This window comes from Asterias amurensis, chromosome 2 (assembly GCF_032118995.1).
Source record: "Asterias amurensis chromosome 2, ASM3211899v1".
In the NCBI taxonomy this organism is placed as follows: domain Eukaryota; kingdom Metazoa; phylum Echinodermata; class Asteroidea; order Forcipulatida; family Asteriidae; genus Asterias; species Asterias amurensis.
Window position 1 is genome coordinate 9,964,376 of NC_092649.1, and position 15,468 is coordinate 9,979,843.

Consider the following 15,468-nt stretch of genomic DNA (forward strand, 5'->3'; position numbering starts at 1 on the left):
GACTTGTGTATGGTTGTGAAGTGTCCATTGACTTGTATATGGTTGTTTAGTTTCCCATTGACTTGTGTATGGTTGTGTAGTTTCCCATGACATGTGTATGGTTGTGTAGTTTCCCATTGACTTGTGTATGGTTGTATAGTTTCCCATTGACATGTGTATGGTTCTGTAGTTACCCATTGACTTGTGTATGGTTGTGTAGTTTCCCATTGACTTGTGTATGGTTGTGTAGTTACCCATTGACTTGTGTATGGTTGTGTAGTTTCCCATTGACTTGTGGATGGTTGTGTAGTTTCCCATTGACTTGTGTATGGTTGTGAAGTGTCCATTGACTTGTATATGGTTGTTTAGTTTCCCATTGACTTGTGTATGGTTGTGTAGTTTCCCATGACATGTGTATGGTTGTGTAGTTTCCCATTGACTTGTGTATGGTTGTGTAGTTACCCATTGACTTGTGTATGGTTGTGTAGTTTCCCATTGACTTGTGTATGGTTGTGTAGTTTCCCATTGACTTGTGTATGGTTGTGTAGTTTCCCATTGACTTGTGTATGGTTGTGTAATTTCCCATTGACTTGTGTATGGTTGTGTAGTTTCCCATTGACATGTATATGGTTGTGTACTTTCCCATTGACTTGTGTATGGTTGTGAAGTGTCCCATTGACTCGTGTATGGTTGTGTATGGTTGTGTACTTTCCCATTGACTTGTGTATGGTTGTGAAGTGTCCATTGACTTGTGTATGGTTGTGTAGTTTCCCATTGACTTGTGTATGGTTGTGTAGTTTCCCATTGACTTGTGTATGGTTGTGTAGTTACCCATTGACTTGTGTATGGTTGTGTAGTTTCCCATTGACTGGTGTATGGATGTGTAGTTTCCTATTGACATATGTATGGTTGTGTAGTTTTCAATTGACTTGTGTATGGTTGTGTAGTTTCCCATTGACTTGTGTATGGTTGTATAGTTTCCCATTGACATGTATATGGTTGTGTACTTTCCCATTGACTTGTGTATGGTTGTGAAGTGTCCCATTGACTCGTGTATGGTTGTGTATGGTTGTGTACTTTCCCATTGACTTGTGTATGGTTGTGAAGTGTCCATTGACTTGTGTATGGTTGTGTAGTTTCCCATTGACTTGTGTATGGTTGTGTAGTTTCCCATTGACTTGTGTATGGTTGTGTAGTTTCCCATTGACTTGTGTATGGTTGTGTAGTTTCCCATTGACTTGTGTATGGTTGTGTAGTTTCCCATTGACTTGTGTATGGTTGTGTAGTTTCCCATTGACTGGTGTATGGTTCTGTAGTTACCCATTGACTTGTGTATGGTTGTGTAGTTTCCCATTGACTTGTGTATGGTTGTGTAGTTACCCATTGACTTGTGTATGGTTGTGTAGTTTCCCATTGACTTGTGGATGGTTGTGTAGTTTCCCATTGACTTGTGTATGGTTGTGAAGTGTCCATTGACTTGTATATGGTTGTTTAGTTTCCCATTGACTTGTGTATGGTTGTGTAGTTTCCCATGACATGTGTATGGTTGTGTAGTTTCCCATTGACTTGTGTATGGTTGTGTAGTTACCCATTGACTTGTGTATGGTTGTGTAGTTTCCCATTGACTGATGTATGGATGTGTAGTTTCCTATTGACATATGTATGGTTGTGTAGTTTTCCATTGACTTGTGTATGGTTGTGTAGTTTCCCATTGACTTGTGTATGGTTGTGTAGTTTCCCATTGACTTGTGTATGTGTAGTTACCCATTGACTTGTGTATGGTTGTGTAGTTTCCCATTGACTTGTGTATGGTTGTGTAGTTTCCCATTGACTTGTGTATGGTTGTGTAGTTTCCCATTGACTTGTGTATGGTTGTGTAGTTTCCCATTGACATGTGTATGGTTGTGTAGTTACCCATTGACTTGTGTATGGTTGTGTAGTTTCCCATTGACTGGTGTATGGTTGTGTAGTTTCCCATTGACTTGTGTATGGTTGTGAAGTGTCCATTGACTTGTGTATGGTTGTGTAGTTTCCCATTGACATGTTAAGGTTGTGTAGTTACCCATTGACTTGTGTATGGTTGTGTAGTTTCCCATTGACTGGTGTATGGTTGTGTAGTTTCCCATTGACTTGCGTATGGTTGTGTTGTTTCCCATTGACTTGTGTATGGTTGTGAAGTGTCCATTGACTTGTGTATGGTTGTGTAGTTTCCCATTGGCGTGCGTATGGTTGTGTAGTTTCCCATTGACATGTGTATGGTTGTGTAGTTTCCCATTGACTTGTGTATGGTTGTGTAGTTTCCCATTGACTTGTGTATGGTTGTGTAGTTTCCTATTGACTTGTGTATGGTTGTGTAATTACCCATTGACTTGTGTATGGTTGTGTAGTTTACCATTGACTTGTGTATGGTTGTGTATTTTCCCTTTGACTTGTGTATGGTTGTGTAGTTTCCCATTGACTTGTGTATGGTTGTGTAGTTTCCCATTGACATGTGTATGGTTGTAAAGTGTCCTACTGACTTGTGTATGGTTGTGTAGTTTCCCATTGACTTGTGTATGGTTGTGTAGTTTCCCATTGACATGTGTATGGTTGTAAAGTGTCCTACTGACTTGTGTATGGTTGTGTGTAGTTTCCCTATGACTTGTGTATGGTTGTGTAGTTTCCCATTGACTTGTGTATGGTTGTGAAGTGTCCATTGACTTGTGTATGGTTGTGTAGTTTCCCATTGACTTGTGTATGGTTGTGTAGTTTCCCATTGACTTGTGTATGGTTGTGTATGGTTGTGTAGTTTCCCATTGACTTGTGTATGGTTGTGTAGTTTCCCATTGACTTGTGTATGGTTGTGTAGTTTCCCATTGACTTGTGTATGGTTGTGTAGTTTCCCATTGACATGTGTCTGGTTGTGTAGTTACCCATTGACTTGTGTATGGTTGTGTAGTTTCCCATTGACTGGTGTATGGTTGTATAGTTTCCCATTGACTTGTGTATGGTTGTGTAGTTTCCCATTGACTTGTGTATGGTTGTGAAGTGTCCATTGACTTGTGTATGGTTGTGAAGTTTCCCATTGACTTGTGTATGGTTGTGTAGTTTCCCATTGACTTGTGTATGGTTGTGTAGTTTCCCATTGACTTGTGTATGGTTGTGTAGTTTCCCATTGACTTGTGTATGGTTGTGTAGTTTCCCATTGACATGTGTATGGTTGTGTAGTTTCAATTTGTGTGTGTATGGTTGTGTAGTGTCTCATTTGAATTGGTTCCAATTTGTATATATCCATACCATCTAAGATATATCCAAAATTAATTTGTGTGCATTTCCCAACTATGTTTACATGAAAAGACTTTTTTATGCCCAGATTTTGTCTAGAATTATTTGAGCCCCCTTTTTCTTTGTTTAAAGCCATTATTAAACACTTTCGGTACAGAAAAAAAAGAAAAAAGTTCACAGATTTACCAATAACTTACAGGGTTTACAGAAGGTAATGGTGAAGACTTCTCTTGAAATATTATTCCACTCTTTGAGAAAACATAAGTTCTCGTTTTTTTCTCCCGACTCCGATGACCAATTGAGCCTAAATTTTCACAGGTTTGTTATTTTATATATAAGTTGTGATACACGCAGTGTGGACCTTGGACAATACTGTTTACCTATAGTGTCCAATGGCTATAAAAGCAATCTGGCCATAGCTTATATTGCTGAAGCTGTCACATAGCCTACTGACACATCCTGAGAACAAAAGTACACTCACATCCAAAATTTCATTTAATATCTCTTTAATATTTTATTATTTCATTATGCTCAAGTTACCTGTTGAGCTGTGCTTTTTAATACTACACTCAGTTTAACACTTTAAAACATTGAATAATCTATATTGTAATGAGTTGTGCCCTTTACATTAAATTATAAACATTCTGCACTCGACAAAGGTGTCTCAGTTTTGCTGTTAAAAAAAGACATAATTTCTGATTGTGAGACGAAACAAACAAAAATGGCTGACTTAGGAGATGAAGGGATGGTAAAAAAAAATATTAAAAAAATCTACCAACACAAAAATCTGAGAGTCCTTCAGTTTGATAAGTCCACTGAAATCTTTCTTATTTACAATCGCAAATAAATTTGAGTAAATAACCATTGATTGAAATCTACCAATCGAGAAAAAGAAAATCATTAGAAAAGTCATTTTGTTGTCTATTCACACACCTTTTCAAAATAAGCTACCGATAAAAAACAGCCGATAAAGATACAAATAAATAAATCAAAGTAATTGTGTGAAATGTCTTCATATTATATACAAGTGCATGTCAAGTTTTCACTTTCTCTTCACATTTTGTTCAATTTAATCAATAAACCCGATCCTCTATGAAGGGATATGTAAATAAATTTATATTTGTACACGATGTCATGTTATTAAATCTTAAATAGGCACAATTTCATTAGTTATAATTAACACAGACCAGGGTCTTAGTTTTAAGTACGAAGCCACGAGCCCAACCTCACAGAACTGCTTGAAATTATAAGACCAACTTGAATGGAAACAGCAACAAGTAATCTTTGCTGAAATTAATTTTAAATGTTTCCAATCGACAAGAAAATTTAGTTCTAGTTCCTATGAGATTGAACAGATTTTAACTGAGAAACCCCCAATCATTTTGAATACCCTTCCTCAGAAACATTCGTGAAAAGCTGTTACGTCATCACTCATGTTACCTAATATGGGAGCTACGTTTTGTAAATAGGCCCTTTGTCGCAACATATCGAGGTATAACAGGACCTCGACCACTCGACTACATCGATGTGATCGGGAGAGATACGGAGGCTGAAATTGTGGACCTTCCAAACATGATGAGGGATAAACACCTCTGGAGTAACGTTGTCCATAGAATCTCGGTTGCGACCGCTAAATGATGATGATGATGATAACAAAGCAGCATTCCATAAATGACTTTAAAGAATTGTAATTTATGCACGTCGTGAACAGCAGAAGTTTAGCTATTTTTTTTCAACCTTGCGGTTGGGGCCCAATTTTTTTATAGATAATTTCGATAATTTCAGAAGTGTAAAATTGCCAAAATTACATTTAAATGACAAACAAGCACATTATGAAAAAGTTAAAATATTCCTGTTGAATTTTTTCCCGCTCATGCAGCCCTGTAAGCATTAAAATTAGCAAAGCACAAGATAATTGTACTTTCTAGAAAAAAGTTACCAGCCAAAATTGGCAGTAATCATTTACATGTAAATAATTCCTGGTATTGCAACAGAGTAATGATGTCTCATTTTCAAAGCAACTCTATGACATTGGACCCAAATACAAATTGTCTTAATGTATTAGATTTAATTACATTGTTTGACTTATTTTTTTGCACAGTTGTGACCATCATTACCATTCTGTAAAATTCCCAATATTTTGTATATCCGTAAACAATGTTAAAGACACTGGACACTATTGGTAATTGTAAAAGACCAGTCTTCTTTAATACTTGGTGTATCTCAACATATGCACAAAATAACAAACCTGTGAAAATTTGAACTCAATTGGTCGTCGAAGTTGCGAGATAGTTATGAAAGAAAAACACCCTTGTTTGCTTTATGATGCTTGACTTCAAAACCTCAAAATCGTATTCTGAGGTCTCAAAATCAAATTTGTGGAAAATAACTTCTTTCTCAAAAATGTTTTATACTATCAACCTCTCCCTATTACTCGTTACCAAGTAAGGGGCCTAAGCTTTTATGCTAATAATTATTTTGAGTAATTAACAATAGTGTCCACTGCCTTTAATTGCGCTACTTTTCATAACTGTCCAAGCTTTATATTTCACATGCAAACCCCTTGAGAAATACACATATGTATTATATGACACTTGATGGCTTGTTAGTTGGTGGGGTGGGATAGGGGGTGTAAAACACACTACACAGTGCCACACACAGCTGAAATAAATACAATGAGAAGTCCACATATAACTCTATGGGGGTCAATGGCGATTGGGTCAAACAAGGTCGATGACCCTCTAGAGTCGACCCCAAAACAGATGAAACTAATCTCACTCTTAATCTGCCTCCCACATCCAAGCCCCCCCCCATGACAAAAAGTGAATAATGAATAAATTAAAATAAAACTAAAAACTAACAAATAAAACAAAAATAATAGAAAAAAAAGAAAAAACAACTATTTAAAACTAACTGTATTTTACATATTTTTGACTGCAAATTGTACACATATTTGTCGAATAGTAGCAAATATTTTGATAAAAAAGCGATTAAACACATGTGGCAAGCCAAAATGACATCATAAAAAAGCTACTGTTATAGCATTGTCTGACCTTTCATTATTTCCCAAAGCACACAGTGAGTATAACTCCTCAACACATTCGGTGTAGGTACATGTATTAACGACAATAATTTAAACTGTACACACTTACACATTAGACCTTGATCATGCTGCCACCATCTTGTTCCCTGTATCCAACAGCCGTAACAAATGCTAGTATTCATTGTACAAAAAGGAACCAGACTATTTCTCCTTCCAGCCTCGGTTTGGTTACATTGAGTTGAATGGGAGAAAATCAAGATGACCGCTTCATCATTAAGGTCTTTGGGTTCAGATTTTTAAAATGGGGATATAAAATGCAACATGGAGGCCATTCAAGTCTATGCAGAGCAATTGTATACACAAAATAAATAACAACAAAAGCACTCCACAAACTTATTGAAAGTGGTTTATGAATCATTCATAGCAGTCACATATGAATAATTCATATTGTCATTAAGGAGTAATTCATTTTTCATGAACTTGTGGTAAATGTTGGACCCTGTGGCAATAATTTAAGCATAAATAATGTGGGCGCTTGGGATGGAAAATTCAACCAAATAACTTGAAAATGTGTTACCATATTTTCCCGAGAATATTACTATGTCATCAGCCTTCAAAATAAAGACTTACTTCTTGGTGTGGAAGGAAAGAACAACAAAATAACAGTCGACAACAATAATGAATGTCTTCTTGGATTGGATAGGGGACTGTTTCAAGACGCATCTGAGGTGAGATACATGCAAGGCTCAGACACACTCTTTATACTCCTGGGTCAAAAAAACCCAGATTCTGAGTCCCAGGGGGTCAGGTTGACCCAGACACTGTTTGATTTTAATATTGGATTTTAACTTGGATTCTGAGCCAGTTTGACACAGTTTCAGTGGACACTATTGGTAATTACTCAAAACAATTTTTAGCATAAAGCCTTATTACCTGGTAACAAGTAATGGAGAGCTACTGGTAGTTTAAAACATTGTGAGAAACGGCTCTCTCTGAAGTACATTTTGAGAAAGAAGTAATTTTCAGGGAATGTGATTTTGAGACATCAGAATTAGATTTTGAGGTCTCGAAATCAAGCATCTGAAAGCACACAACTTCATGTGGCAAGGGTGCATTTTCTTTCATTATTATCTCGCAACTTCGATAACCAATTGAGCTCACATTTTCACAGGTTTGTTATTTTATGAACATGTTGAGATACACCAAGTGAGAATACTTGTCTTTGACAATTACCAATAGTGTCCAACGCCTTTAACTCAGATTCTGGGCAAGTTTGACACAGTTTCAGCAAGGCCTCTGAAACCCGGGATCCTAATGAAAGACAGACATATCTCAACTCTGGTTATTTTCAGAATCACCTCTTCTGTCGAGAAGACATTAAAATGGCCAGGTGTCAACCATTGTTTCCTCTTGCGTTTAAGAAGACAATTTTGTTTCCATGCATGATTATCCCAGCTTTTCCATGAGTAAATTGATTTTATAGTAAGCATCCACATTTATGTTTTGGTGTCAACACCTCGCATACGACGTCACAAGTGCAAACAGCGCCCTCAATGAAATCAAAGCATGGTCTATCATTGGCTGGTAGTTGTGCATGACATTTTCATGTTTGACCTCAACAAATGGCAGCTTATAGAAGGGGTCTATTGCAAACAGTTTCCGTTTCATAACCCTGTCACATTTATAAGTTAAAAAATAATAAATAACTGAGAAAACATCAACAAAACTTAAGCTGGACAGTTATACATTTACTTTACATGAACTGTAAATGTGACCTTAAAATAAACATTGTTTTTCCAGAAGTTTGTTATCCCTTGTGATTATAATAAACATTCATATAATTATTTACATTATTCACACAAAGATTTGTTACATGTCCAACAAATCTACTTTCATAAACAGTTCCTGCTGTCAAGGTTTGTACACCCATGTTTGGTTTTTACTTCTCAAATATTTACCTTAAAGGGTATACATGTATGTACTTTTTGTAGGACAAAAAACACAATGTCCACAGATTTACATTAAACTTACACCGTTTAAAGATAATGATAGTAGAAAGCTTCCCTGAAAATATTACGTGCCTAGGTGCTGCAGTTTTTGAGGAATGTCAAGAAAATAATTTTCGTCTCACTGATCATGAGACAAAAATTATTTTAGCATGTAAAAACGTATTTTCATGACATTGTTTTACTCATTTCTCAAAAACTGCAGCACCTCAGCAAGTAATATTTTCTGGAAAGCTTTCTACTATCATTATCTTGAAAAGGTGTAAGTTTTATGTGAATCTGTGGACGTTGTGTTTTGTGTTACAAAGAGTACCCAGACCCTTTAAAGAAAAAACCCTACACAATCACCTCATTGAAAAATGGAGAAATAAATTTAACTAACAAAAATATATATTATGCATTATTTGATAAAAGGAAGAGTAGCAACAGAGTAAAAAATTGAACAGCATTTACATGTACGAAGTATGACTATTATTTTAATTTTCTTTTCTTTACAGGAACATTCCAAGACTTTGAGTCAGAAAGTTACTTTTCTTCTTGTATTAAGGAGGTCGTAGGTTCGAATCCCACTCTAGTCAATTTGCCTTTGTTCAACCCTCAAAATAATTTAAAATTTACCCTGTCAGTTTCCCTTGTGGCTGATATTGATATGTATTAAGAAATGGTAACTTTCTGAAGCAACAACAATTATTTATCTTTATGACATTCTAATACGTGTGTCTTAACTTTAAAATTGCCAAGTTTTAATTGTTATGAAATCTGAATTGTATCTCTTTCGAACAATGTTCTTAATCCTCACCCAAGGGTTTTAGTATCAAATATTTGCTCTGAAAAGAATTTCATTGTGGACTTTGTCGAGAGAACAAAACTAAACCATATTTATAAATTCATCTTAATCGATCACACACTAATATTAATATTATTATAACACACAGGAGTCACTCTAATATATGCCATATCATTTTCATAAAAAATAATAAAAATCACAATTTTGACCTTAATCATTGCTCAGTCAGCGTGTTTCTCCCTCCATTCAACTAAGCACATCCGAATCATGGGCCATTGTATCACAGAGCTGCTTACAAGTAAATAGAAATTTCTGCTTAATAACTTTCTGCAGGATACCAGTCACAAATGGTACACCTGACTAGACATGTTGGTGACCTAAATCTAATAAGCATAATTGTTTTTGTGCTGCTCTACTTTGTGTGCTTTAGACAGCTCTATGAAATAGGGCCCAAGTGAGAAGGATAGTCATGTCCCTCTATATGAAGTCTGAGTTTGAATTTTTGTCGTCGGTGTGTATACAGGGAACTTGACAAAGATGGCAACAGCATTAATGACAGTTATGTGTGCACATTGCCTGATCCTGCAATGCTACGTTTTCAAAAATTATACCTTTTAAAAATGACATGGCAATATAAAAGAGTCTGACACCCTCTGACATGGAACTTCAACAAATAAACACATACAGTCTAAAACACTCTCCAATACCGATGGGGTTCAGGATTAACAGACAATGATACAATTCATCTGGCGGTCAAACATCAACTTTAAAACTTATAAATTACACATCAGAAACTAAACAAAATAGTTTTAAAACCACCAGTGAAGGTCAAGTATTGATGGTGCAACCTTCCAATGAGGTACCTTTATCTGTGCAATGGGCTTCTTATAAGTACAATGCCCTTAGCAACACCCTTTTAGCAACAACTGTAGCCGCCATTTTGGATACAGCCCAAGGTTACAGGTCATACTTCCAGTGTCATGAGCACTACAAAAAAACATTGAGAAATAATCTTTTTAAAGAGGAAAACTATTATTTTTCCCAACAAATAAGCACCTTTTTTCAATGAAAGTTGTAAAATCTAGATAAGTTACATAATCCTAGAAAGCAGGGAAATTCACATAAACTTAAGAAATAAAAGCTACCAATGCTGTGCCCTGCAGTAAGACCCTGTTTAGTAACTTCTGAACAGACTTTGAGCTCATAACAATTATGCATTTTTTTAAACGAAAACCTGCGAATAATCCTTAAATACTACATTAGACATGGAATGATTGGCTCACAACCTCTTCAGGAGTTTCTTTGGTATGATATCTCTCATTGGTTGAAAAACAAAAACTTTCAGAGTGTTTATCTTTGCATATTTTAAGCGATGGATCTCATCATTCTTTAAACCTACTGTGTAGAATTGAGAGATGAGACATTTTTTTTACGTCATCATCGTGGAAATTATTCAAAACAAGAGTGGCAATTCCTTCGCATAGTTAATGATTGTGACATTGAAAATCAACACATTTTGTTTAAGTTTGAACAAAAAGCTTTTTCAATTAAAATAGTTCATCAGTTAACTGAAATAAGTTACATTTATCATGACCATTTTGGATTTAAATGAAACTAAAAGCTGAAATATTTCTTGCCATATTAACAAATTAATTTAAATCAGCATTTTGTTTCTTTCTGCAGACAAAAAATAATCTTGCTCCATAATGCAAATTAATTAATACAATTTTAGGACATCAAATCCTCATAACTGGTTTTTAAAATTGTGTCCACACATCAACAATAAAAAAACCCAGAATCGTCACTTTATATTAAAATAATAACAGGGAAAGCAGTTGTCAAGTGATGGACAATACAACGATGCAGTCACATGACAAATCACATGACTTCTGACATGACCTATCACATACGTGTCTCCTCAGACTTGGTGCTGTGATTTCCAAGTGACTCCCTGCTGCGCGATTTGAACTTCGTTGAGCCACCAAACCGGTAATCCGGCGTGGACATTTCAGTGTTTTCGTAATTGGCGCCTGGCGCAAGATGGCCCATGAGGGCGATAGTCTCTCCGTCCTCCATGTGAACCGAGTTGTGCTTATCATTCTGTAAATGATCCTGCAAATTCAAATGGATATCTGGAACAACTGTGGTGTCGGAGACCGTGCTGGGGGTTCCGTTCCCTAACCGTGCCTCAGGGTCCATACTTGCGTCCACCTCCGTTCCGCTGAGCCCTTTGTCGTACTTCTCCGCGATGTCGTACACCTCGGGGTTAGAGTCCTTGGGGGAGTCATTAGGAGGTGTAATCTCAAGGGCGTTCGTGTTGGTGATGCTCAGATTTGTCGGTTTGCGTTTCTCAGACTTCGTCCGCCGATGCCAGAACTTTAACGGGCGCTGGTTACGCTGTGTCCCCGTGCTGGCTAGAGTCTGGCTGCGGGCTCGGTACCAGTTGTCGCTGTCGAGTGAACTGTTTCTCGCTGAGTCTGACATCTGTCGTAGATTACTGCTTTCAGGCACAGCCGTCATGTAGCGCGCATTTTGCCAGTCCTTGTTGTTTTCTGTTTCGTTACCAAGACGAGGCATAGATTGCACCTTGAAGCTTTTCATTTGCTGTTCTGCGAGATACACACTCTGAAGTGCACGGTACACAAAATGGTATTCATCCTACGCAAAATCAAAATGGTACACTTATTAGAAAAAAATGGTAAATCCAATTTTCTATAAAGATACAAAAAGCTACTAGCTGCACAGCCATTGGTAGGATCCTTTTGGGGAACATGATACAAAAACAGTAAGGTGAACAAATAAATGTGATGACACAAGGAGCAGAGGGTGCTGGATGAAACAAGGCAGACAAAATAGGCACAATTCATGGCTGGTTGCTAACGGATGCCATCTTGGTATTCATCTTCATTGAGGGCGCTGCAAATCAATATAGACCTTTCCATTGTTGATAAACAAACCAAACTGGGACGGCCAAGTGTTGGTGTAACACTCAATTGTGTTAACAGATGTTTTAACAAAATTCAATATTTTCTGGTGTTTGTTTCATTCGCATTTTACTCAAGTTTCACCTAAACACTAAGGACCTACCAACCCAACTTCGACCCATTACAGTATCCCCTGTGTGACAAAGGCTAAAGATCAAAGGTCACTTAAATACCCACCTTAGCTGTGAACATCCTGGGTCTCTTGTTAGCATAGAGTTTGATTGTTTTGTACACATCAACACTGCCCTCTATGGTAAGCTCTTGATGCAATGTGAAGAGAGCGCAGAACGTTCCTGCAGTTCGACCTCCATATCTAAAGGTTGATAAAAAAAAAGTAATGTTACCAACCAAGATTGCCAAGATGGAAACCAGTGAAAGATTTGTATAAACAACATGACCGTGTTGCGTTAACAATATTCAAAAGACATTATATAGCGTGTTATAACCTAATTGTAAACAGGTATCAGTATAACTAATTTTGTCTTTCCAGTCTGATCAGCAGAGTCTGGTTCGAATCCCCAGCTGTGACACTTGTGTCCTTGAGCAAGACACCTCACCATTGCTTCATCCTTCGGATGGGACGTTAAGCTGTTGGTCCCATGTGTTAATAACGCATGTAAAAGAACCTAGTGCACTTATCGACAAGAGAAGGGGTTCACCCCGGTGTTCTTGGTCGGATCGGCAGCAAATTGCGCCATCGCACCTTGTAAGACATTACATGGTGCTATCAGAATTAGGTCTCATAATTCAAACGTAGTCCAAAATCCTACAGGAAATACTGTTTGTTACAGCGCCAGGAGCATCATTGAGCGACGGATATGTGCGCTATATACACCATAGATCTGTTTATGATGAATATGATGTACATATATTATATGCAGTACTACTACTACTAGTACCTGGTGTGGTAAACCATAGACTTGATATAAGAAGCCACTATTATTTATTATTATTATTATTATTTATTTTTTAGATACCTGTCGTGCACTGTGATTGGGCCGACTACGTCTTTGTTGATTTGTGCCAGCATCTTACTTCTTTCCTCCAGTGCATATATGAGGTCAAAGGCCGTATGGAGTGGGGAGCAGCTGTCTGGCCAATAGCTACAATGGTACTGCTTCACTGTTAGCTGGTCCTCATCCTAGAAACAATGGAGAAAACGATATGAATAAGAAGATGATAAGGAGTGTGGGTTTGAATCCCGGTCATTACACTTGTGTCTGTGAGCAAGATACTTGACTATATAATTGCTTCTCTTCATCACCCAGGGGCATAAATGGGTACCTGCGAGGGAAGAGGTTGATATTGTGTATGAAAAAAACCTTTGGCAGGGAGTTGAGAAAGAATAAAGGGATGCTATTGGCGCAATGACCAGGGCACTAATGTAAAGCGCATTGAGACAGCTATTGTAAAATGCACTATTCAAAAACACCTTAGTATTATCGTCATCTGTCAAAAAACTTCTTATCATTTCTAAACAACATGTGCATTTTCACGACCAAAGTATGACCCTATATTTATTCTGATTTACCTGTGAGCAGCTGAGTAGAAATTCCCTTGTGATGAAGGACATGTTGGAGTGCTCCTCATCGCACAGAGTTACTTTCATCGTTCCGATCGTCAACGATTCACCCTTATTGGTCGGCCAGTAGATTGGTGTATCCTCCTAGAAATTACACAAAAATCACATTTGACTTTCCAAGTGCTTTCTATACATTTGTTACCATTTTTCATACAAGAAATATATATCTTTGTTATTCCAATTATATAATAGTATTGGAGATAAAGATTTTGGTTTGATCCATACACAGATATTTGTACAACACTGTATTGTGATTCGATTTTCCCTATCATGTTATCAAGGTGGTTAAGTTTGGCGGTATACAGGTGGCGTTTAATTTAACCCCAACTCCTTGGGTGGTTTACCAGGATCCTTCCTCACTCTATAAGTAAATCCACTGCCATACGATAACTCAACACCCACACCTTTGGACAACAGCTTTGCACAGAAAACTCTTGATGACCATAAATTAGTTACCAGCCAATATGCCGTACATTTACTATTGCTGTGGCTGGTACCCCACTTATTTCTTGCTAAGCAAAAGGAATTTGCTTAGCAGAATTGTTTGCTCTAAAACAGCTTCATAATAATGGCCCCTGATCCTATGTTAACTTCCATGTACATGTACTTGACTTTACCTCGTCTTTATCTGTCAGCATGACGATGGTAGTGGAGTTACCTTCCCACAGCATCCTCCAGAATTCACACATGGTCTCCTTCATTGGGTACTGGGTTACGATGAACTCCTTGTTACGACGATAACCCTAACAAAGACAAATCAACATCCTCTAATTGGTGGATATCACAAAAATGTATACTTATTGCACCAGAATTTGAACCAATAGAATTTGAACTTAAACACATTGAAGTGTTGTGCATACATTTTTTTCAGACCACTTTGGTCCGATGTACATTGCTTGTACTAACCACTCCCACAGTGCGGGACGCACTTACAAGCGCCTCTCATTGTCTCTATTGGGGCAAGTAAAAAAAAGACAAACGATGAACTCCTTGTTTCGGCGATAACCCTACAAAGACAAATCAACATCCTCTAATTGGTGGATATCACAATCATTTTAGAACCCCTCAACAGAACTAGAGCTTAAGCACAAAATCGTTACTTACTGAACCAAAATATACACACATTGGAGCGCTACATGTAGGTAATTTTTATTAGATTGTGCAAGTCTCAGGGGTATTTGTACGATTTTTTGACCACTTTGGTCCATAGAACATTGCTTGATCTGACCCCTTGCATAACGCACAGCGAACTGACACACGCCTATCCTGTATACCATTTGGAGAGTCTTAAAATACCTGAAGGAATTTAAATCCTCAAAATGCCAGAAATGGTAGACATGCATTTTCCAGAGGTGCGATCCGCATCGTGCAAGGGGTCAATACTCCTTTGTTCTTTTACACTGCAGCCCAGCCTCAAGCACGCTTTTGTGTGGAGCATGTTCTCATTAAATTCTCATTATTAGTTGATACGACATAGTATTTGGAACAGCTTTGTGTTTGTCCTTAGGACAAACACCTAATAATGTCTACTAATTATTATCATAATAAATAAATAATAATAATAATAATAATTTATTTTTGATAAAGCGTCTGTCATAACAATTTTTTTTTTTTTTTATACATATTATAAACGTTAAGCTAAAAAGATATAAGCAAAATAGAGCAAGATTACATTGTAAAATAAGAAAAACAAAAATACAAACAATGAGATAAAAAAACAACACAACAAATAGATACACCAATACGAGTCAATCAACAATATCACACCACAAGAAAATGCAATAAATAAAAAAGATACAAAGATTCAATGATAATGTCTTATA

At 37.0% G+C, this 15,468-nt stretch overlaps 1 protein-coding gene across 3 annotated transcripts in view; it reads right to left on the reverse strand.

The window, feature by feature from the left end:
• Window positions 1–3,750: 3,750 nt before the first annotated feature.
• LOC139933957 (putative receptor-type tyrosine-protein phosphatase mosPTP-1) overlaps window positions 3,751–15,468 on the reverse strand; it is a 108,628-nt gene continuing 96,910 nt past the window's right edge. For all 3 annotated transcript variants that reach the window (XM_071928201.1, XM_071928199.1, XM_071928202.1), the window contains 5 exons: window positions 14,263–14,388; window positions 13,595–13,729; window positions 13,041–13,204; window positions 12,241–12,376; window positions 3,751–11,737 (listed from right to left, as the gene is read on the reverse strand). In XM_071928201.1, the coding sequence (XP_071784302.1) occupies window positions 10,982–11,737; window positions 12,241–12,376; window positions 13,041–13,204; window positions 13,595–13,729; window positions 14,263–14,388 (1,317 nt within the window). In that variant the 3' untranslated portion in view covers window positions 3,751–10,981. The remainder of the gene's footprint in view (window positions 11,738–12,240; window positions 12,377–13,040; window positions 13,205–13,594; window positions 13,730–14,262; window positions 14,389–15,468) is intronic.